Genomic DNA, 24992 nt, shown 5'->3' with positions numbered 1-24992 from the left:
TTAAATATCCGTCGGAATTTCCTCGGAATATTTTCATTAATTCGAGGAAAAAGAATATCTTGTGCATGTATTTCTATTAATTTATATTGTTCCTCGGAATTTCCTCGGAATATTCCGAGGAAATTCCGAGGAACACATGTTTGGGGTTTCAAAACATCAAATTTTTTTGCCCTATATCATTTCTTATACAAATGCAATGCATACCATTGAGAAATCTTTGTATAGATGATCATAAACCATGAAATAACAAAATTTCAAAACGAATTGTAAGTATTCCCTTTACCGTTCATTAAAGTGTATAAGTGTTTCTCTTATGTTGTGGGGATTTCGTTCATACAATCGGAAAAGTGTTTATTATAGGGTAAGAAACAAATTTTTGACTACATAATAAGTCTAAGACACTTAATAAGGGTTATATAAGTGTTATTCAAACCGAAAAACGTTGTTTTCGATTTAAAAACCTTGTTTCCTCGGAAAAGCCTCGGAATATTCCGAGGAAATTCTGAGGAAAAACAAATTCCGATGTGGATATCCAATAGATCGAATGAACAAAATCTCGAACGTTTTTTTATAAACGGATCGATCGATGGATATATGTTCAAAAACGCATCGATCGATCGAGTATATCAAGTGTTCCTCGGAATTTCCTCGGAATATTCCGAGGCTTTTTCGAGGAAACAGGGTTTGGGGTAACAATGTGATCGATCGATCCCAAAATCTCGAACGTTCTTTTATAAACGGATCGATCGATGGATATATGTCCAAAAACGCATCGATCGATCGAGTATATCAAGTGTTCCTCGCAATTTCCTCGGAATATTCCAAGGCTTTTCCGAGGAAACAGGGTTTGGGGTAACAATGTGATCGATCGATCCCAAAATGGATCGATCGATCACTAAGATGGACCAAAGCGTAACAATGTGATCGATCGATTAGATTATCCCATCGATCGATGTGGATATCCAATAGATCGAATGAACAAAATCTCGAACATTTTTTTATAAACGGATCGATCGATGGATATATGTCCAAAAACGCATCGATCGATCGAGTATAAGAATATTATATCTTCATAATTCATCGGTTTTTTCCGAGGAACACATTTTCCCTCGGTATTTCATAAGAATATTCCGACGGATTGATATTTCCTCGGAATTCCGTCGGTATATTCCGAGGAAATTCCGAGGAAGCCAAATTTTGGGTTTCCTCGGAATATCCTCGGAAATTCCTCGGGAAATTCCGAGTTTTTCATTTTCCGTCGGAATGTCCGTCAGAATACCGTTGTTTTCTTGTAGTGCGATTTCATCAGTGTCGCTGAACAATCTTTGATGACAACACTCTGCAATTCCTGGTGCTGGCATTAAATTGGCTCAACATGAGAGAAACTTGCTGCTATAACAAGTGCAAAATCATAGAAAAAATGAACATCCCTTTCTGCAGAACAGTGACTGAAATTTTGCATCAGGTCTTCTAATATACATAAGTAAAACATGGCAATATATTTCTTGGGATGTTTACGAGTAACGAGTGAAATTGCAAGACATGCGTAGCAAAAACGAATGAGTTGATAGAGAGATTCGTAAACAAAAAGAAGATTGAAAAAAAAAATTACCATTTCAAATCACCTAAACAACTCTGAAATTTACGGAAAAAAATCAATCAAATTATATATGGATTTCTGTTTTTATTTTACAATTTTTATCATAATCACTCCAATAACTTCAAAATCACCTTAAAACACACCAAAATTAAAACACTCTAAAATCTTCTAAAACTCCTAATTCAATACACCCCTCTTAATTTTGAATTATATTTTGTAAACGTGCTAAAGAAGAAAATTTTCAATCAGCAGTCCGCACTACTATCTTCTTGAATGACGATCCCTGAAATTTCCACTACTACATGAATACATGATGAGTTTGTCATGCATGCCTTCTTCTACGCCATGCAAACAGATACACAGGTAGTTATGCCATCTTCGACTTTGTCTTCAAGTACACGTTTGTATTATGCTAGAGAGTAGTAAATTAGTAATGAGTCTTAAAACCACACGCTCTGTCAATTAAACATACCAAATCAGGTATAGTGGTGAAAAGAAAATGAAAAAGGCTTTCGGCACCTGCACGTTTTGACCATTGGATTGAAACTCTTTTCTTGCACTTGTGGCCTTGCATGAACCTACGTGTTCTTTTATAAGCCAACCAAAACTTTTTATTCAAGAGTTTTCGTCAAAACGAGTTGGAGAACTGTATGGTGGTTGATTGGCTTCAGACTTTCAGTGGTCCCAAAGAAAATGGTTCGATATTCTAAAGTAACGTCTTTCTCTCTCTACTCTTGGTCTTCATCAAAATCTCAAAAGACAAATAAAAAAAACATATTGATGTCTCTTCAACGACCCAATGGGAACTCGAGTTCTTCTCCTTCCCCCAAGAAGCAAAAAACTGGTAGGCTTTTAAATGCAAAAATTGTTTTTTTTTTTCTAAATTTATTTTGGTTTTGAGAAAAGTGGTTTGTATAATCTTCAGAGGAGAGCGAGGAGGAGGAGTTGATGGTTCCAGACATGGAAGCAGCTGGATCAACAGGTGTTGTAAGCAGCAGTGCCGATGACGGAGCCAATAATCCGGAGACGGACCAGACCCAAAACGCCAAACGCCCCCGTGGACGCAACCCAGTCGATAAAGAATACAGAAGCCTCAAGAGGTAAATCACTTAGCCTTTGTTACTAAAGCTATGATGCAGTTGAAATGTGATAGAAAAGAAAATGATGAGTGTGAGTTTTCCTTACATTTCAGATTGTTGAGGAATAGAGTATCTGCACAACAAGCGAGGGAGAGGAAGAAAGTGTATGTGAGTGATTTGGAATCAAGAGCTAATGAGTTGCAGAACAACAATGATGAACTTGAGGAGAAGATCTCTACTTTGATGAACGAACACAATGCTTCGCAAAATGCTAATTAACACTAGGCCTAAAGCCGATGAAAATCACTGAGAAGAGAGCCCCTCCTTTTACTTGATCAAATGTTGTGATGATTATCATTTCTTTTGTATAACAGTTTCTTTAATAAACATTAGAATTTTCAAACCTATTAAAGTACACTTAACCCTTAAGGTAAGTAATTAGGTTTTAGTTAGGATAGAACATCTAATTTACCACCTAAAATTTTATGAAATTTGATAAATACATCAACATCATTAGCTATGACATTCCAATCCATTTATGGTTTAGCTTACAAACTCATAATTACTAACCAGTTACCTAAAAGCATGCCAAACTACCATTTAAGAGATCATGTTAAACCCTTGGTAAAAAAAAGAGGAAGTAATTATTAGGTATTACGAGAGATTAATTAAACCACGATTAACGCCGGCTCTTAAGGAAAGTTTAAGAAAGATCTTAGGTTAATTTGCAATTAAAAAAAAAGAGAGCCGGGTCTTAATTAGGCAAAAGAAGGATTGGCTCTTGGGAGCTATGTTACATGGAAACGGAAGCGGGTACGTGGAAGCGGAAGCGTAAGGAAGCGCAGAAGCGAGATTTTTAAAAATATTAGGAAGCGGGTACGTGTTGGAAGCGTATATCCATATATAAATATAAATATATATGTATATATATATAATTTTTTAAAAAAATTAGTTCTAAAAATTATATGATTTAAATTTGAAATAAAGCATTTATTCATTTATAATAATTTTGAAATGATTTTATATTAAAACTTTAAAAATACACATGAATTAAGTTTACAAAAAAATATTATATTAATTATTTTCAATACTTCATAAATAATTGACAAAATATATTTCAATATGTGCTATATCTTTAATAAAAAATCTCAATGCATAAAGATAATTTATAGTATTATTTTTTGTATATTTATAACTGAATATTTAGTACTATTATTATTTTTTATTTTATATAGATTAAAACTATGGTTTTATATTTTATTGATATACATTGCATTTTTTTTAAAACGGAAGCATGATTCCAAAACAGAATCGTAAGCTTCCAACATGTTTTTAAAGAGAATATTTTAGAAACGTTTTGGAAGCGAGATTCCGCAAGCTTCCACAAGGTTCCGATTCCGATTCCGGTTCCGAAGCGGGAAGCGGACGTCCGATGAAGCTTCCGTGCAACGTAGCTTGGGAGACACATGTTGTCGTTTGCGTCTTCTTCTTCGTTTCAGAGCAACAGGTTTTCTCTTGCTTTCATCTCTATCGAAACCCTAGCTTTGTAGTAGATTCGATCTTAATTTTTTTCTTGGGAATTGAATTTGAAGTTAGAGGAATCGAAGAAAGAAAGAGGTGAAAAAGTTGAAGATGTCACATTCCAGAGAGATAGAGCTCTGTACGAGGTTTCTCTCCATCCTCCTTATTCTCGTTTCTTCTTCTTCTTCTATATTTTCCTGGAAAGTTTCAGTATTTTGATCAGATTGCAGCTGAATCATTATTGTTATTGTTAGCAATCTGATCCTTTAGTTTCATTGAAGACTAAGAACAAGGCTTTACTTTACTTGTTCTAATTTCAGATATTGAAAGAGAACAAAGACAAGAAGGATGCTGAGTTTAACGAACGTTTCAAGCACAGTGAGTCACACTCTGCCAGTATTCATTCATGCTTATTGTTAGCAACGTCTTTGGCTAGGATTGGGACTGATGATCTAGCTAGGTATTTGACCTCTGAGGTTTTCACGCTGTTAGGTAGTAGTAAGGCTTCGGTTAGGAAGAAATCTATCGGTGTGGTTTTGAGAGTTTTCGATAAGTATCATGATGCTGTTAAGGTTTGTTTCAAACGTCTCGTTGAGAATCTTGAGAGCTCTGATGCACAGCTTCTCTCAGCTGTGGTTGGAGTGTTCTGTGAACTCACATCAAAAGAACAACATTGACATTGCTACTCCATCTCATTCGGTCAGTAACTTAATGCAGAGAGTCTACTGTTATCTGTATAATGTATACTATTTTTAATTTGGTTTTGAAGCTGTCTTGGGGCTGTAATTGAAGCCATAAAGAGCAAAGGCATAACTGCTATTGGAGTTGCAGGGATGTGTTGGGGTGGTTAGTTTGTAATGAAAATATGTGACACTCTCTTATCTTTCACAACTAACATCTGGAAGTGTCTAATGCATGTTCCTTATCTCTCTTAATGGATCTTCAGCAAAAATGGTGGTGGAATTGTCTAAGCAAGAGCTTGTTCAAGCAGCTGTTCTGCTTCATCCTTCTTTTGTTACGGTCGATGATATCAAGGGTAAGCGATTATTGGTACTTTGATAACATAGATACTTTCATCTTGTATTCCTCGCATAAACATGGTTACATGAGTCTCACGCCTCGCCTAATGGTTTGGTGCAGGTGGGAAGGTGCCAATTGCTATACTAGGAGCTGAGATTGATCAGTTGTCCCCACCAGCAATCTTGAAACAATTTGAGGAGATTCTTGCTTCCAAACCCGAGGTAAAGCCTCTGCTTCTTCTGCAACTCAACAAGTTTCATCTCTTTGAAACTGTAGAAGTTAAAGTAATTGACTTGTAAAACGGGAATGTGTAGGAAAAGAATATACTATTTGCATGGGACAAGTGAATCTGAGCATACTAGCAAACTCTAGTCTATAAAATATTTATGTTTAACAAAAAAAAAATTTCTTAAGAACTTTTAATTTAAGAACCTACCATTGGAGCAACTAAGAGCATCATTAACGCAGGGTTCTTAGTACAAAGTTCTTAGCAGAATATAAGAACCCGACTCTTAACTTTTAACTGAAAAAGTTAAGAGTCGGCTTTTAAATATCTTATTTAAGAGCCGACTCTTAACTTTTTCAGTTAAAAGTTAAGAGTCGGGTTCTTATATTCTGCTAAGAATTTTGTACTAAGAACCATGCGTTAATGATGCTCTAAACTAAACGTTTCTTAACAAAAGTTCTTAATCTGCATTTATTACTAAAATATTCATTAAGAACCCTTAATGGGGTTCCATGTTTAATCATGATCTTAGGACACCATTAGTGGTCATTTCTCGAAAGGTTTCTGTTGATAAAATAATGATAAATAGTGAAAAGTGAAGGAGAGAGAACAACAATTTAGTAGAATCCATCCGTCGTAAAGGTACTTCTACAAGAGAATGAATAAACTTTTCTACAGATGTTGATATATTAATGGTAGAAGTATTTAGAAATTACTAAAATCATACAATAAATAAAAAGGGGAATATGCTCAAAGGAGAATCAAATAGCATTATTTTATGTTTATTGAGAAACGCACAATTTTTTTTACTGCTGCTCTATACTTTGAGCATGATTATTGCTAAAGTTAGTTTAAGAATTTCTTAATTTTTTTTTTGTCCGAAAAAAAGAAAAAAAAAATTAAAAAAGAACCAATCACGGGCCGTCACGTGTCAGTGGGTCCCGTAAACAGTACATGAAACCAACAAAAGTCGATCCTTATTTGGTTACTTTTAGCTAAATTGTGGGGCCCACCACTATCTTTTGTTTGTAAAACCCCTTTAGAAACTTTGGATAAAGATGGCCTTAAACCAACATTATGGGCGCTTAATGTCGTGTCTTAGTAATAATGACCCAAAAAATAAATCAAAATTAGGGAAAAACAATAGAGACGTGAGTTAATTAAGAAGTTTTCGAAGACGTCCTTAAGGGGCACTTGGCATCATGCGATAGGTTTACCGAATGGGGTAGGGGAAAGTCGAGTTTACGGTCTTGAAATCATTCTCATCGTCTCCTATTCTCTCTCGACGGACGACAAATCCTACGGCGTCGCCTCACCGGCCACTCCCACTTCGTCGAAGACGTCGCCCTCTCCTCCGACGGCCAATTCGAGCTTTCCGGAAGCTGGGAAGGCGAGCTTCGCCCTGGGATCTCGCCGCCGGCGTCTCGACTCGCCGATTCGTCGGACACACCAAAGACGTCCTCTCCGTGGCCTTCTCGCTCGACAACCGTCAGATCGTCTCGGCCTCCCGTGACCGCACGATCAAGCTCTGGAACACTCTGGGGGAGTGTAAGTACACTATCTCCGAAGGAGGTGAGGGGCACCGTGATTGGGTTAGCTGCGTTAGGTTCAGTCCCAACACGCTCCAGCCGACGATTGTGTCGGCGTCGTGGGGTAAGACCGTGAAAGTTTGGAACTTGTCGAACTGTAAGCTGAGGTCGACTCTTGCTGGTCACACTGGGTATGCTAGTATTGTGGCTGTGTCGCCTGATGGTTCTTTGTGTGCTAGTGGTGGCAAGAGTGTTGTTGAGGACTTGAAGGTTGATCTTAAGGCTGATCTTGAGAGCAAGAGTGTTGTTGAGGACTTGAAGGTTGATCTTAAGGCTGAGGCTGAGAAGTCTGATGGAAGTGGTACTGCTGCATTTCAATAGATCAATCTCGCCTGATGGTTCTTTGTGTGCTAGTGGTGGCAAGGGTGTTGTTGAGGAGTTGAAGGTTGATCTTAAGGCTGATCTTGAGAGCAAGAGTGTTGTTGAGGACTTGAAGGTTGATCTTAAGGCTGAGGCTGAGAAGTCCGATGGAAGTGGTACTGCTGCCACCAAAAGAAAGGTACAAGTTTGATGCTTTTGTGTTTGATTACAAGTTTGATGCTTTTGTATGGATGGATATTTATGTAGTTTAGGGAACTGTTGCTAGAGGATAGTGTTTATACTTGTATATCAAATCTAGATCTTTACAACAAATATAGCAGTGTTTTTAGAAATGGTTCTTGTGGATTGATCTATTGAAATGCAAATAAACGATGCACCCAACGATTATGATTGTGGTTTTATATCCTTGTTTATGTTTTGTAAATACTTTTGTTTTTCACGTGGATGCTTAAATATCCATCTTCTTTTGTCTGCATTTATTTTCATACATTAGATTTGCCATAGATTGCAGTATATTGTTGGCTAGTGTTTTATCAATATGTGAAAATGAATCGTGTGTATCAGTCGATTGATCTGATATAGATTCTATCTTGCTGCAATTTTTGATATTACTAAGAGACAACATAAAGTTCCAACAATAATCTACATTTTTCCTAATGTCTCTTAACTTCAAAATAATAATAAAAAAACCTACGAACTCTAAAATTTGTCCTAGTAATAATGTTCCTCTTAGACCATCATTATTTCAGTTTCTTAAGTGGAGTTTATAATGTTCCTCTTAGACCATCATTATTTCAGTTTCTTTAAGTGGAGTTTTAAAAAAAAATCAGTGATTTAATTAAATCAAAATTAATTTAAATGGGAGTAATCGATCCTTAATAGGAGATTTTGGAAACCGATTCAGAGTGGGGTTTTTAGAACACGTGTCAGAAAACCTGAAGTTTCAATTTTTTTTCTCTGTGTCGTCTCCTCCTCTCGTCTCCGTCTCCTCTAGTTGCAAGTTAATCGATATCATCTTGTCCAATCAATCGCACAATCACTCTTCTCAGATATCGATTCCTACCCGCGAAATTCGAATTGAAAGGTGAGTAATCATCTGGGGTTTCCTTAAAAATCAAGTCGAATGACAACTACAGCCTCCAATTCTATTCACAACCCTCATGAAGATTCTCCCGTAAAGAACCCTAGTACGACGGTTTCAGCTCAATCGGTGTCCTCTAGCGGCAACATGGGCTCGCCGTTGAGCCGCGCCGAGAAACCGACCACCGTAGCAACTACACTTGCTAGCGACGATCCTGCTTTGTGGTAATAATATTCATTATGTTCATTAATTCCTTTTAATGATCAGCTTTGTGGTAATAATAATCATCATCATCATCAGCTTTGTATGTGTGTGTGTTTTGTCTTGATTTGATCTTCTTCTATTTGTTTGATTAGGTTTAATCCAATCGATGATTGGTCTCATTCTATTGATATCATTATATAGTATACTTTGTACAAAGGAGCCGTTAGAGGCACATAACTATACTACCTTAAATGAATATAAGAATATATACTTTCCTATGCTAATACCCTCCCGCAGTCGATACGTGGTGATCTCGTACGTGAAGACTGGACTTGAATGATTTGAATAGAGAGGTAGGGAGGCCTTTTGTGAAGATATCAGCATATTGATGCGCTGAGGGGACATGTAGGACACGAACCTGGCCGAGAGCCACTCTTTCGCGGACAAACAAAATGTCTAGCTCGACATATTTTGTTCGATGGTGTTGTACTGGGTTCGTGGAGAGGTATACCGCGCTTACATTGTCACAATAGACAATTGTAGCTGTTGAAAGGGGGCAGTAGAGTTCGGTAAGAAGGTTGCGTATCCATATTGTTTCAGCTACTGTGTTTGCCACACCGCGGTATTCGGCTTCTGCACTAGATCGAGAGACCGTTGGTTGGCGTTTAGAAGACCATGAAATGAGGTTATCACCTAGGAACACTGCAAAACCGGATGTGGAGCGTCGTGTTGTCGGACAACCCGCCCAATCTGCGTCTGTATAAGCTGTTAGTGTCGTCGTAGCGTACCATCTGCATTAAATTTATGACTAAACAACCACATGGAACGCACAACATTAGTGTTTAAAGGACGCGGCACAAGATCCCATGTGCCACTTTCAACTTGGGCGTCATATTCAGACTTCATTGAGGCATTCCAGTTTGGGTCACGAGCAGCTTGAATATGAGACCGAGGAAGAGGAGAGACGAGGTCTGTGTGTAAAGAGACAATATTCTTGGCTTTGTTGATCCCGCTTTTACTCCTGGTTTGCATTTGGTGAGGGTGGACAGGAACAGAGATAGCAGGAGAAGGGGCAACATTAGTAGAAGAGGGATCATGAGAAGGAATGGGTTCAGGTGTAACAGAGGAAGGATTTTCCGAAGGCAGAGATGAGGGTTGGGGAGGTGAAGTGTTTGTTACCGGTGAAGCAGAGGAAGGAAGAGTGGATAATGATGAACCAAGATTAAAAAGCGAAGGGTGATAAGAAGTGGGAGCGATGGGAGTGTTGATAGATGAAGGTGTTGATGTAGAGAAGAAAGGGAAGGTAGCTTCATCGAAGATGACATGCCGAGATAGAATAATGCGTCGAGAGTCAAGGTCAAGACATCGGTAGCCACGATGGTGTGAGGGATATCCCAAGAAAACACACCTTGTAGATCGGGGAGAAAGCTTATTAGATGAAGTTGCTAAAAGGTTGGGATAACACAAGCAACCAAAAACGCGAAGATGATCATACGAAGGTGTTTTATTAAAAAGACGAGTGAAAGGAATTTGGTTATCAATGGCAGTAGAAGGTAGTATGTTAAAAAGATGAGCCGCCATGTGCAATGCTTCAACCCAATAGGTGTTTGGCATATGAGACTGAAAAAGAAGGACACGCACTAGATTGTTGATGGTGCGGAGGGTTCGTTCAGCACGGCCATTTTGAGGAGAAGTGTATGGACAGGAAAAACGTGGCTGAATACCATGATCCACATCTTGACAGTGCCGTCGACTTGGGACCACATCTTTGTCTGTCGGATCCGTCGGGAGAGAAGTGCCATCGAGATGGCCAAGAACGGTGAAGCTATGACAGTGTGTCTCGAAGAGTTCACGCCAAAGATCATAGTTCATCTGGTTCATGTCCAAAATGATTGGAATATGATTCTTAATTTGGGTGAGACTCAAGGTACGGTCGGAGATTTGAGTTGGTTGTGCCGCCATCGTTACGTTTGTAACTTGTGAAAAAGGGAAGAAGTGAGAGAGGGAAGAAGAAACGTAGAGTTTGAGAAGTGAGAGAGGGAAGAAATGTTTAGAACCAGAGGAGAGAGAGATTTAGAAACAGAGGAAGAAGATGATGAACAGTAAAGAGAGCAGAAATAATAACGAGAGGTTTAGGAGGCGGCTATTAGAGCACAAGCTCTGATACCATGTTTGATTAGGTTTAATCCAATCGATGATTGGTCTCATTCTATTGATATCATTATATAGTATACTTTGTACAAAGGAGCCGTTAGAGGCACATAACTATACTACCTTAAATGAATATAAGAATATATACTTTCCTATGCTAATACTGTTTGATGTTGTAATTGCAGCCAATACTTTGTCATTCCATTGTGGAGAGGAAATGGTTATGGTACAATGTTTGCTCAAGGTGTGTGGTAGCTTTATCTGAAAGTTACTTTGGTTCTGGTTCTTCTTTCTGTAACCTGTTTCTTCTTTCTGTAACAGGTACTTCGGTTCTGGTTATGGATCAACACATAACCATAATATATTTCTTTTCTTCTGAATCATGTATTTTCTAACTTGGGAATGGTCTTATGAGCTGGTTCACTAACTGTCTCATCAGGTACTGAAGCTATGTTTTCAAATCTTGGCCATTTCACCTCGGTCTCAATCAGAGTAAGTGGAGGTTCCATGTCTGAGTGCTGTACATCAGTTCTCAGCCTTGCTAGTCATCCTTTCAACATATGTCCATGCTGGCCTTGTTTGTTACAAATTCGTGATGCTGTGCAAGCAAGAGCAGGACAAGGTCTCATAATTAGAACTACTTTATGCAATGTTGTCAGTGATGTCTTTTGCTTGGTCACTAACTTCAGTGACAAAACATTTGTTTTTTTTCCAGACAAAAACCATGGAGTCATCCTAATTCCTGAAGGGATTGTTGAGAGTATTCATGAACTCTATGCTCTGTTGAAGGTTACTTGAAAATATAATTTTCTCGTTTCTTTGAGTACCAAAACTTAGTAAGTATTTTACATGTTGGCGTTATGCGATGCATGAAATTCATGGACTGCTTAAGGAGGGTGTTCATGCAGATAACATTTCTACTCAGCTGTCACCTTGGTCATCTACGTTGTTTGAGTTCTTGCCTCCATTCATTAAGAAACAGGTTCTCACTTTTTGGTTTAGGATTTTCTTTGTTTCAAATCTTGGCCTTGTTTGTTACATTTTTACTTCTATTTGTTCTGTTCAGCTTGCTTTCGCCTTTCTTGTGTACCCATGTCTGGTTGTACAATACATGGGCCAGTCAGCTTTCTTATCAAAGAACCTCGGTCTATTTCCAACAATTTTTACAGTTCAGTCCCAGGTTTGTTAACATGCTGCACACCAGTTTTTGAAATTTACTTGTTTCAATAAAGGCAATCCATATTGTGCTCAAAGATGAGATTCACGAGAACGTATTTCATAGTATTATGATACAATATGCATAAATATTTGAGTAAGTAATATTTCAATTATGCATAAATTTTTTTAAGAACCCTTAATTAAGAAACTCCCAATGGAACACAAAATCTATGGGTTTCTTAACTAAATTTCTTAACTAACTTTTATTATTAAACAAATCATTAAGAAACTCAAATGGGGTTATAGGGATAATGATGTTCTTAGGCTTCTAAAATGAAGATGTATTTAAAAGGGATTTTTGCCGATAAGGAACAAAAGAATCATACCTTTGTCCCCTTAGAATAAAAAACTCAATCTTTGTCCCTTTAGAACAAAAAAAAAATGAAAAACCTGTTTTGTCCTTTTTTAATAAAATACAGTTAATAGTAAGAAGTAAAAAAGAAACGGAGTCAGTAAAAAAAACACCACTTTCTTTGTCTCCGACTCCCGTTTCTAAAACGCAGAGGCGATTACGCTGTCGACTCTTTCTTTATTTTGTCCGTCTAAGTTCGTCGGAGACGACGATATCGTCGTCACGTCTCTCCTTCGTCCTCCTTCTGTCCTCTTTACTCTTTGAGAACCATCGATTACAAAGAATTGATGGTTAGGGTTTGGAAATCCCCTTTATGATTTTTTTTTCTTTTTGTTCGTTTTTGTTTACGTGGATGTAGTATAAAGAGCTTGAATTGTTTAAAAATACAAATCGATTCGCGTTTATGGTTTTGATTGTCGTTTGTGGGTTGAGTTGATTGTGAGGTCATTGTAGTTCTTGTTCTCTACGATTCTGAATTCTATTTTGTTTGGTATCGACTTTGTTTTGTGTTTTGAATTCGTAATGGACTTGAAAAGGCTAATGAGTTGATGTTTTTGATAACTATGACATGTTGGCTTGGCTATTTTGTAATGTAATTTTGTCAGTATGTGGACTCTATTTGCTATTAATGTTGTTATGCTTGTTATGTTGACTCTATTTGCTATTAATGTTGTTATGCTTGGCTTTATTTACATGAAGTTAAAAATTATGACGACGACATGTTTGATTTTTTGAAGAATTTGTCACAATCATCGAACTATGTAGATAAGGGGACGCAAGAATCTTTACAAGACGCTTTGGGAAACCTTTACAAGACGCTTTGGGAAACCTTTCTCAAGCATCACATGTTAAAGGTTTTGATCCCTCACAAAAAAATCAAGGACGAAGAACCAGCATAATGGGTTACTCCACTGTCTTCATTTAAGCCTCCGGATTGGAAACCACCTACTCTGAAAGATGAGGAATTACTTGAGGACCAGGTGCATGACATTGATCACTCACTAGTGTTTGACTGTTTGTCCCTGAGGATTCATGGGCCAAAATAATTGAGTGGTCCTCAACTTCCAAGTAAGTTTATATTATTTCTCAAAACGTTAGAATAGTATCATTTTTAACTGAATTTTGCATTGCAGTGAACTGAAAATAGGACCTTCTATGTTAACAAGTGAGTTAGCAGCACGCATCATGGGACCTACAGAGTGGCTTTTGAATCACGTGAGTCTAAATTTGTTCCTTAATATTTTCAGTACACGACTTACAATCTCTTATAAAATTTTCAGGAAATTGATGCTATGATGTACTTATTCACTGAGATGACTACTTTGCGACGATGGGAACCAAGTAAAGTAGCATTCATGAGCTGCATGTTCAGTAATCAAATGAAGACCTCTTTCGAAGAGTTTCGGAAGGACAAGAAGAAATTCAAAGTATTAGAACTGCTTCACCGGTACGACATCGGTGAACTTCCAGCACACGGACGAACAAGACTGATGTGGGATCTTGACGTTACATGCATGTATGTTCCTCTAAATGTCGGTAAACACTGGATCTCTATGTGTGTCAACTTTTTTTCTCAGTCGATAGAGGTCTTTGACTGTGAGGGATTGAAACACAACAAGGAAGTGGAGCCATTTGCCTTTCTCATCCCTAGAATTGTCAAATCTGTTCACTCTTCAAAGAGTCGGCAGCAACTCAAGGTCAAGCAATATACTGTCAGTTACGCCCCAATGCCCTACTTACTAAACAAGAGTAACAGTGATTGTGGAGTATATGCCTTGAAGCACATTGAATGTCATCTTCTAGGCTTGGACTTCTCCTTGGTGAATGACAACAACATTCGAGAAGCGCGCCAAAAGATTGCTTACGACCTATGGGAAGCTGCCAATGATCCTGAGATTATTTTGAGAATGGCACAATACACTCCTCCAAAGATGATCATAAATCCTCTAGTGGAACTTGATTGAAGTTCTTTTGTTTATGACTTGTTAAGGAAGTAGGTTGTTATTGGCTCTTTTATTTGACTCTTGTATTTGATTCTTGTAGCTACTCTTTATTTTTTACTTTATTTGAAACATTTAGTTGCTCGATTTAACTGTTGTGACAATCCTTCCTATTGGATGCAGCACATGAATGATCATGTACATACTTTTTTATGATAAAATACGATGAGCCTGTTAATCCCTCTGCACGAACACGCCAGGTGCAATCATCATCTGAGCAACAAATGTATCACACTTTTTTATCCGATCTGGCAACCACGTTGTCGAAATTATGTTTCATTGCACATATTTCGAATGTTGCCTTCAAAAGTGTTTTGGAACTAAAAGATTGACCCTTCTTCACAACATCCACCAAAGAAAACCGAACACCATCTTCATTGATCTTCTATTTGTCACACTTTTCGTCATCTTCACTGTCAGGTACCTCAACATCTTCTTCTGAATCCATATCAGCTGCATCGTCAGACTCTATATCACTTGAATCGTCAGACTCCATAGGCGCTTCCTCTCTGTTAGGCGACTCAGTACCTTCTTATGCTATGTTAGAGGCTTGAGTACTCACACACAACTGCGTCGAAGCTTTGTTCTTTACATATGTAAGAAAATTTCTTACTTGCCGATCACTGGTGATGATAATAGGTGGTGAGTAGATGCTATTGATCAAATCGGAAGGTAAATAACTCAGCTCTATATTGACCATGTTTACATCAATTCCAAAATCTTCACACACCATAACCTTTATGTTTTCAAAGCTTGAATTTGTGTCAAAGTAAGTAACATGCCTCTTTTTTCTTCATCAACAAGAAATCCCCATCCATTGTTCATCGACGATTTCCACAAACCACATGAAGCATATATGTTAATCTTCATATTTTAGAACGACAAAAGTTTGGAAGAACTGAAAAATGAAGAAAACTTCCACCTTGAATTTTCAAAATCGTGGTATGTTGAAGAAGAAGACTAGATTTTAGGAAAAACAATAAAAAGAAATAAAAAAACATTTAAAAGATTTACTGAATATTTTCTAACCGTTTTTGGCTAGATTTTCGGATTTTGTAATTTTATTAGGTAGAATTTGCATTCTATCTGTTTAGAAATTAGAACACCTAGTAGAATATTGTATACCACCGGTGTAAACAAAAAGACAATTCGAATAAAACATTTCTTACCTTAGTAGATTATTTAGTTTTTTGTCGCGCATCAAATCTATCAGTTATGTAGAGCATAAAGGGAATGATGATTTTATATTCTTCCCTAGTAGTTGTTAATATTTTCGGTGTATTGCGCATTCTACGACTGATAGATCACTATATCTTTATTAGATTATATATTCTAAACCTCCGTAGATGGTATATCTGATTTTCTAACACTTTACCCCATTTTTAAAATTACTATTCAAACATTTTTTTGAATCCAAATTTATTTTTTATATATGCAGTTGCTTACCTACATCAATTATACAAATTTTCCAGATTTTTATGCATTTTAAAAAAAATTATATGAATTTTTATATACAGAAAGGGTAGTAAATGTCCAAAAGTGACAAAAAATCGATTTTGTTATAAAGGGACAATAACGTAGTTTAGTTGTTCTGTATTGCCAATTTTTCCTATTTAAAATGTGATGGTGGGTCCCACGTGTTGTAAGAAAAGAAGCGTCTGGAGAATTGTTTTCGTATAGACCAAGCTGCGCTATATATATATATATATATATATATATATATATATATATATATGCAACTGAAATTAGATTTAATAAATTACTTACACTAATTGAAGATCAGAGGGAAAGATTCATATCGAAACGAATGGCGAATTTTGGCGAAGGAAGAAGAAGAGGAACCGGAGGCATGCTCCCACTGCTAGCAATTAGCACCGTAGCAGAATATTACAGACTGCCGTGGAAACCGCCGGTGACGGCAGGTCTATTAGCCGCGAACACTCTCGTCTATCTCCGGCCCGCGTTTCTCGATCCCCTTATCCCTCACATCAGCGAGGTCTGGTTCAATCCAAACCTCATCCTCAAGGTAACCCTCCTCAATTCAAGAATTCGATTACACACACATGATTGCAGTTTCCATCGATCTCGATTTTCTGGAAAATTAGGGATTGTGTTCTTCTAGAATTAGGGATTGTGATCTATGCTAACTTGTTTTATCGATCCTGATCCGTGGCGCAATTGTAGCGCGTCTGGCTCCAGATTAGAAGGTTGCGTGTTCGATGCACGTCGGGTTCGAAATCGGAAATAATTTTTCTTAAAAAAAAAAAAAATAACTTGTTTTATCGATGTGTCTTTTGTTTTTCAACAGCACAAGGACTTGAAACGCTTCTTTCTATCCGCGTTCTACCATCTCAACGAGCCTCACCTAGTCTACAACATGATGTCTCTTCTCTGGAAAGGAATCAAGCTGGAGACGTCCATGGGAAGCACACAGTTTGCTTCTATGGTCGTTACCCTTCTCGGTATATCGCAAGGAGTCACGTTGCTCTTAGCCAAGTCCCTCCACGTCTTCTTCGACTACAGGAGAGCGTATTTCCACGAGTACTCTGTGGGATTCTCGGGAGTACTCTTTGCTTTGAAGGTTGTTCTCAATGCTCAGGCTGAGGATTACTCCAGCGTGTACGGGGTCCTTGTCCCGACGAAGTATGCTGCTTGGGCTGAGCTGGTTCTGGTGCAGATATTTGTGCCGAGGGCTTCGTTTCTTGGGCATTTAGGTGGGATTCTTGCAGGGATTCTTTACATGAAGATGAAGAGGTCTTACTCGGGGTCTGATCCTGTGGCTATGGTGGTTAGAGGTGTCGCTAGAGCGGTGACGTGGCCGTTGAGGTTTCTGAGTAGTATGGTTGGGTCTCGGAGGAGGAGGATTACGGGGAGAGGAAGAGTGGGGAGAGGACAGAATGGGATTGCAGGACCTGGTATCTGGAGATGCCAGTCGTGTACGTTTGACAATTCTGGTTGGGAAAGTGTTTGTGAGATGTGTGGCTCGGGGAGGAGTAGAGGAAACGGATGGTCAGTGAACCAGGGACATGCACATTCTTCATCTTCTTCTAGTGATCTTCCTTTAGATGAGCTGCGGCGTCGGAGAGTAGAGAGGTTTAGTTAATCTCTGGAGATTTCTTAGAGCTGAGGAAGAATTGTGAATGAAACTTAAGCTGGGTCGTTCATTGCATTAGCTTATGACTAGAGAGCTTAGTGGCGTTTCTTAAATCTGTCTCTTCTCTTCTGTTGTTGAAGATTTGGTTCTATGTGTATGGGTCTATATTGCAAGTACTTGGGTCTAATTCTAGGGAAACACTGAATCTTTCTGATGAAATTAAGTGCTTATAGGAAAAAAAACTATGTTTTTATAGTGAAGTTACGAATAGTGTTGGCGTAATGAATATGTGATAGTTTCACAAACTAAACCACATGCTTGATCATACATTATTGAATCTCCTGCTTTAAGAAGATTTTAAATTTTCGGGTCACTAAAACCAGAATCCGGTCTCTGAGGAGTTTGGCTACAACAGAGCTAGTCCCACCATTGTAAGTTCTTCATTACCCCTGCCTGTCTACAGAATATACCCGCTGGTTTAGCATGAAACCTTTAGCTTCAGTTAGATTTACATATCTTGATTTTGTATGGATGAATGAGACAAACATTGTCTAAAGTTAAACTGCCTTTGGAATTGATTAGGAGGTGCAAATAAAGTTGGAGAAACTATAGCAAAATTCTGCGTTGAGAAAGGGATCACAAATTTTGAATGTAGATGACACGGCTAGGAACAATGTTGACTTCTTTCTCCAGAATGTTGTGAGTTGTTCTTACCCCTTTTAATGCATCTCAAGAAATATTGTGTATTTCATATCATCTATCCAATGCATATACATTGATGTAAGCGAAACTGGTTGATGTTTAGGAATCTTTGAAGGGGGTAAGACATCAAATTGCCCTTTTTCAGGAGACATGTACAAGTGCTTGTAAAATTAGGACAAGCTGACATAACAGAGATGGTGGAGTGTAGGGAGTTCATGTCTGTGAAGGAGAGATGCAATGTGGTTGGAAGTTAAGTAACTGATAGTCTATAAATAGAAAAGGTGCAAGGTGTATGCTTACCCTGGAGCTGGTATGTCCTCAGTCTCTTCTTCCTATTATTAGCACTGTTGACATAAATAGTTTTCTGTTCCTCCCTTTTATATCCTCACTTCTTGAAGTGGATACTGTTTTTGAATTACAGAGACGTAGCAGAATAGATCTTGTTTTCCTTTTCTCCTCCTGGCCAAGTCTCATCCCTCGCTTGGCAATGCAATGGTTCCGTAGGGAGGGATACTGCTTGGACCTACTGCTCTGGGACGAAGCAAGATGTACATTGACACCATCTTCCCAGACAAGAGCCTGACCGTTTTAGACACTCTCGCAAACATCGGTCTTCTGTTTTTCTTGTTTCATTGGGGTTGCCTTATCAATCACTGACTTCCCTGTGCTCGCTGGTATCCTAGCTGAGCTAAAGCTTCTAACAACCGACATTGGACGTATGGCTATGTCTGCAGCCGGAGTGAACGATATCGCAGCTTGGATACTCCTCGCGCTTGCGATTGCTCTCTCGGGAGATGACAGTTCTCCTCCTGTACCCCTCTTTGGTAGGGCTGGGTTGCGGGTCAAACCCGCCCCGCTGACCCGCCAACCCGCGGGTTACAAAGTTTTTTTTTGTCAAAAAATCCGACCCGCATAACCCGCGAACAAATAAATTTGTACCCGCACCCGCCCCGCTTAATTTTGCGGATAACCCGCGGGACCCGCGGGTTATATTTTTATTTTAAAAAATATTTATTTAATTTAATTTTTGTAAAATATAATATAAATAATATATTTATAATTAAAATTTTAAATATTTTAAAATATTTTGATTATTATTTTTTAAAATTCCCATATTTTCTTTACAAAATATACATTTTTACAAAAAAAAATATTTTTTTTTAAATGTAAAAAAAAATTTGCGGGTTGGCGGGTACCCGCGTTTCAAAATCCACCAACCCGCACCCGCCCCGCATAAAATGCTCATAACCCGCACCCGCACCCGCGAATCAATTTTTCTAAATTGTTCGACCCGCACCCGCCCCGCGGCGGGTCAAACGGGCCGGGCCCCGCGGGTAAAAACTCATATTCCCAGGCCTACTCTTTGGGTTCTTCTCTCTGGATCTGGTTTTGTGATATTTGCAGTTGTGGCAATCAAACCTCTCCTTGGTTATATGGCTTGACGCTGTCCCCCGAAGGAGAGCCTGTGAAGGAACTCTATGTCTGTGTCACTCTAACCTTGGTTTTAGCGGCGAGCTTTGTGACAGACACTATTGGGATACACGCGCTGTTCGGGGTGTGTGTTGTAGGTATAGTGACTCCTAAAGGACCTTTCTGCAGGATTTTGACAGAGAAGATCTTCTACCGCTTTATTTTGCGCGGTCTCAAAACCGATGTAACAACGATCAGAGGATCACAATCATGGGGACTTCTAGTTCTTGTCATAAACATCGGCAAGGACCAGAAGGTGCTGAATGATCAAGCGTTTGCGATCTTAGTCCTAATGGCGCTGGTCACAACCTTCATCACAACTCCGCTTCTGATGGCGATTTACAAGCCTGCGAGGAGAGGAGCACCGTACAAGCATAGAACAATCCAGAGAAAAGATCATGACTCCGAGCTACGGATACTCGCTTGCTTCCACAGTACACGCAACATCCCTACGTTGATCAATATGATCGAGTCATCAAGAGGGACAGGACAAAGAGGACGTCTCTGCGTCTACGCTATGCGTCTAATGGAGCTCTCTGAACGGTCATCAGCGATAGCTATGGTTCACAAAGCTCGTTTGAATGGACTCCCGGCGTGGAACAAGGTCGAGAGATCGACTGATCAAATGGTGATCGCCTTCGAGGCTTACCAGCATCTCCGAGCGGTAGCGGTTAGACCGATGACGGCGATCTCTGACCTTAGCAGCATCCACGAGGACATATGCACAAGCGCGCACCTGAGACAGGAAAATGGATAGATAGGTTATCTTTCTGTAGAATCACCGAGAAACTAGAGAGAGATATAAATTAGGACCGGAAGGTGAGCTATAAGGGAAGAAAAGCCACACCTTGAAGTACAAGATTCAATGGAGGTAGTAATGGCGTAAGAGAGATTGATAGATATGAGAGAATAACTGTTTTGATTGATTCCTTTAAGAAAGAAGACAAAGATGTACTTAAAGGCAAAGCTGGAATTGGTCTAACACGTGACCATAAACCAATATGCAAACCGGGAATCTTTTATTTAAACCGAAAGAGACGTTAAAAGATAAGTTTGGAGGGAATATGCTGTCACAATACCCCTTGCTTGAGATCATCCTTGTCCTCAAGGATGGAATTGAGGATGCTTGGCGATGAAGTCTTTGTAAAACTCCCAAGTGGCTGACTCAGGTGGCTCGCCATTCCATTGAACCAGAACCTTAGTGACAGCTTCGTTGCGACGCTTAGCCATTTTTGTCTGCAGTATCTGCTTCGGTTCTTTTGAGGAACCAAGATCAACACAGAACTGAGGTAAGCCAGAGGAAGCAGCTTGAGGGTTTGGGCATAGCTTCAACTGGCTAACGTGAAAGACGTTGTGTATTGCAGCGTCAGAGGGGAGTTCCAAGCGGTAAGCAGATGAACCCACAGTGTCAATGACACGGAAAGGACCGTAGAAGCGAGGTGAGAGCTTGTGTGGTACCTTCTGTTTCTTAAGAGAGTTTTGTCTGTAGGGTTGGAGCTTGAGATAGACATAATCACCAATAGCAAAAGACCGAGGGGAGCGATGAGAGTCAGCGGCTTGCTTGTTTCGGTTCTGAGCTCGCAGGAGGTGAAACTTTAGCATAGAGATGATCTCTTCACGTTTCTGCAAGCTCCGATCAACCAGTGTAGATTTGCTCTCACCGGGGAGGTATGGGAGGTGGTTGCCCATAAACAATTTCAAAGGGCGTGCTCTTGATAGAGGAGTGGAAAGTAGTGTTGTACCACCATTCCGCAAGAGGAAGCCATTTGCTCCATGTGTGAGGTGCCTCAGCTGTCATACACCGCAGATAAGTTTCCAGTGTCTTGTTGGTTACCTCTGTCTGCCAGTCGGTTTGGGGGTGATAGGCAGTAGAGTAACGAAGATCAACACCATGTACTCGAAACAGTTCCTTCCAAACTTCGCTAAGGAATGTTGGGTCGCGGTCGCCGATGATGTCTTTGGGGAGGCCATGGAGTTTGAAAACGTTATCCAAGTAAGACTGAGCTACCTCGATCGCTGTGTAGGGGTGTGAAAGAGCAATGAAGTGAGCTTGCTTGCTCAGTTTGTCGATAACAACCAAGATGCAGTGTTTTCCTGCAGACTGCGGAAGCCCTTCGATGAAGTCTAAGCTTACTGATTCCCAAACTCCGTGAGGAACCGGTAGAGGATTTAGCAGGCCAGGCTTAGCAACGTTCTCATATTTGTTCTTCTGACAAACATCGCAGTTGCGTACATAGTTCTGCACTTCAAGACTCATCTTCGACCAGAAAAAGAGAGATTTAATTCGGTGAAGAGTAGCGTCTCTACCTGAGTGGCCGCCCACAGCAGAGTCATGTAGCCAACGAAGAATGTGTGTCTTTAATCCGACGTCATTCCCTACAACCAGCTTTCCTTTGAGGCGGAGCTCATTGTTGATGAAGGAGTATGAGGGATGAGACTTAGGGTCAGCTTGTGTAGCTCAGATATTATCTTGCTCAGTGTAGGATCACTCTGCCATAGCAATCTGAGAGAATCATAGAAGCCCTGATGTGCTTGAGACAGGGTAATGTTTAGCAACTGAGAACCAGAGACCCTTGAGAGAGCATCAGCGGCAACGTTTTCTTTACCCAACTTGTACTGGATTTCAAAATCATATCCCATCAGTTTTGAAAGCCACATGTGTTGGAAAGGCGTTGTAGCTTTCTGCTCAACCATGTACTTTAAGCTCTTCTGATCAGTTTTGATGATGAACCGCCGGTGAGCGAGGTAAGCGTGCCAAGCTTGAACGGCGTGAACAACAGCCATTAGCTCCTTCTCATACACAGATAAAGCTTGGTGGCGAGGGCCCAGAGCTCTACTGATGAAACAGATGGGATGGTTGTCCTGCATAAGCACTGCTCCGATCCCAGTGTTACTAGCATCTGTTTCGACCACAAAGGTTTTCTCAAAGTCTGGCAGGGTGAGGACCAGAGCTGTTGTAAGGGCAGATTTGAGGTTTCTAAAGGCCGTCTCTGCAGCTATGTTCCAACAGAACCCATCTTTTTGTAGTAAGCTGGTGAGGGGGCGAGACAGGAGGCTGTATCCTTTGATGAACCGTCTGTAGTAGTTAGCGAGGCCTAAGAAGCTTCTTAACTGCTTAACAGCGGTTGGAGTTGGCCAGTTGGTAATGGTAGAGATCTTAGCAGGGTCGGTGCTTACTCCCTCAGCAGATATAAAGTGCCCAAGGTACTCTATCACCGTTGCTCCAAAAGTGCATTTAGATGCCTTGAGATAGAGTTGTTGTTGGCGGAGGATAGAGAACACTTCATGAAGGTGTTGTAGATGAGTCTCCCAATCAGGGCTGTAGACCAGGATGTCATCGAAGAAGACCAAAAGGAACTTCCTAGAGATGTCGCGAAAGACATGGTTCATGAGGCTTTGAAATGTACAAGGCGCATTGGAAATGCCGAAAGGCATGACCAGGTACTCGTAGTGACCAGCATGAGACTTGAAAGCTGTCTTGTACACATCAGCTGGAGACATTCTGAGTTGGTGAAAGCCAGCGCGGAGATCGAGTTTTGAAAAGTACCTCGCGCCTCCAAGCTCATCCAGTAAGTCCTCTAGCAGTGGGATAGGGTACTTGTCTTTCACGGTTTGATTGTTGAGCCCTCTATAATCAACGCATAGGCGCCATGATCCGTCTTTCTTCTTCACCAGCACAATTGGTGAGGCGTAGGGGCTCGAACTACACTGTATTATCCCTTGCTGTAGCATATCTTTCAGCATTTCGTCAATGGCGTCTTTCTGCAGAGAGGAGTACCGGCAAGGGCGGAGGTTAACTGGATTAGAACCCGTCTGCAAAGGTATCTGGTGATCGATACCTTCTCGGAAAGGAGGGAGGTCAGTTGGTTCTGCGAAGATATCAGCAAATGACTCCAGTAGTTGTTGTAACTGTGGATCATTGGAACGTGCACTCTGAGGGGCTTCAATATGGCAGAAGAGCATCTCAGGTAGCAGTGGTGGTAGAGAAGAGCGAGGTTCAGCTACTTCACGCACTTGGAGCATTGCAATCTGAGGTTCTTGGAGCATGAGCTTGTTCAAGCTGGCGCCTTTGATCAGTTTGCATCCTGCTTTGGTAACTCCTCTGAGGTAGTGCCTGATACCGTTGAGAGTGAACTCCATACGTAGATTGAGGAAATCCCAAAGTATGGGTCCGAGGGTCGACAACCATTGAACACCGAGAACAAATTCGCAGCAGTCGAGGGGTAATGTGCGAATCTCTGAGGTGAAACTGTAGCCTTGAACTGACCAAGTAAAGTTACTGCACTTGAACTTAGTTACCAAGCTGTTGCCGTTTGCTGCAGCCACCGTCATTGGGCTGAAAGCCTCTAGGTGACATCCCAACTCCTGAGCAACCTTAACGTCAATGAAGTTATGTGTACTGCCCGGGTCTATTAGGATGAAGAGCTTGCGTTTACCGTACTGGCCAATCACACGCATACAATTAAATGTAGTTGAGCCGCTTAAGGCATTTACTGATATGGTGGGTGTTGGTTCAGTGGTTGTCTCTTCGAGGTTCTGTTCCATCAAGAGCTCAGCAACCTCGATGTCGATGCTCTATGCTTCATCTTCATCACCTTCCATTACGAAGATCTGAGAGCGTTTGTGTTTAAGTTGGTGACCTGGAGTAAAGGCTTCATCACAGAACATACAGAGACCTTTGGAACGTCGGTCTTGCATTTCTTGATAGCTGAACTTTCTTGCGGGTTTATCATTGTTGTTGCGGGGAATGAAAGAGGGTTTATTTTGGGTAGTGGGTAGTAGTGGGGTGGTGGTGGTGGGTGTTTTATAGGGTAGGTTTGTGGTGGGTTTTTGGGTGGGGAAATGGTTGAAGGGAGCTCGTTGGTACTTATGCGGTGTTTGGGCAAGTGAGGACTCGTGAAGGCTAGCGATCCTTGCTGCGTCAGATACCGTAGTGACACTGAACTGACGTACATGGAGGGAGAGGTGAGGGTTCATGTTGGTGAGGAAGAAACTGAGGGCGTGGGTTTCAGGTAGTGTTAGGCGGGTTCTGATGTTCTCGAACTTATCAAGGAACGTGATGATTGAGTCAGAACCTTGGTGGAGGGCCACCAGATCTGCAAGAGGGTCGTCAAAAAGAGCGCTGAAACGACCGGAGATGGCGATGACGTAGTCGGTCCAGGAGGGAACGATCCCGAAACGTTCCGTCATGAAGTTACGGTGCCATTGAAGGGCTCTTCCCCGGAGGTGCATTGCAGCAAGTCGAACTCTGAGCTCCGGTGAGGTGCTATCAAGGTCAAAGAACTGCTCGCACTGACAGATCCAGTCTCGAAGATCTGTACCGTCAAAGGTGGGGAAACCAACCTTCGTTAAGCGACCCGCAAG

General features: G+C 40.3%; 4 protein-coding genes across 4 annotated transcripts; all 4 read left to right on the top strand.

Annotated features, from left to right (window-relative positions):
- Positions 1–2245: 2245 nt before the first annotated feature.
- LOC106431878 (transcription factor HY5-like) lies at positions 2246–3084 on the top strand. The gene is made up of 3 exons (XM_013872714.3): positions 2246–2444; positions 2526–2700; positions 2793–3084. Exons 1-3 carry the CDS (start codon positions 2294–2296, stop codon positions 2956–2958), a joined length of 492 nt encoding a protein of 163 aa, XP_013728168.1. The 5' UTR covers positions 2246–2293; the 3' UTR covers positions 2959–3084.
- Positions 3085–4139: 1055 nt separating this feature from the next.
- LOC106431890 lies at positions 4140–14449 on the top strand. Its single transcript, XM_048744578.1, has 13 exons — positions 4140–4186; positions 4272–4346; positions 4521–4578; positions 5147–5236; positions 5341–5441; positions 10978–11113; positions 11232–11414; positions 11508–11581; positions 11685–11774; positions 11859–11972; positions 13100–13430; positions 13496–13577; positions 13643–14449. The coding sequence occupies exons 4-11, from the start codon at positions 5152–5154 to the stop codon at positions 13259–13261; spliced, it is 945 nt and encodes a 314-aa protein (XP_048600535.1). The 5' UTR covers positions 4140–4186; positions 4272–4346; positions 4521–4578; positions 5147–5151; the 3' UTR covers positions 13262–13430; positions 13496–13577; positions 13643–14449.
- A 1643-nt stretch (positions 14450–16092) lies between these two features.
- Positions 16093–17766, top strand: LOC106431892 (rhomboid-like protein 14, mitochondrial). The gene is made up of 2 exons (XM_013872730.3): positions 16093–16388; positions 16671–17766. Exons 1-2 carry the CDS (start codon positions 16170–16172, stop codon positions 17463–17465), a joined length of 1014 nt encoding a protein of 337 aa, XP_013728184.1. The 5' UTR covers positions 16093–16169; the 3' UTR covers positions 17466–17766.
- A 1110-nt stretch (positions 17767–18876) lies between these two features.
- LOC106431874 (cation/H(+) antiporter 19-like) lies at positions 18877–20385 on the top strand. The gene is made up of 2 exons (XM_013872712.1): positions 18877–18992; positions 19563–20385. The coding sequence occupies exons 1-2, from the start codon at positions 18877–18879 to the stop codon at positions 20383–20385; spliced, it is 939 nt and encodes a 312-aa protein (XP_013728166.1).
- The last annotated feature ends 4607 nt before the right edge of the window (positions 20386–24992 follow it).

This window comes from Brassica napus, chromosome C1 (assembly GCF_020379485.1).
Source record: "Brassica napus cultivar Da-Ae chromosome C1, Da-Ae, whole genome shotgun sequence".
In the NCBI taxonomy this organism is placed as follows: domain Eukaryota; kingdom Viridiplantae; phylum Streptophyta; class Magnoliopsida; order Brassicales; family Brassicaceae; genus Brassica; species Brassica napus.
Note: the sequence above shows the minus strand (reverse complement) of the source record. Positions and strands in the feature narration are given on the sequence as shown.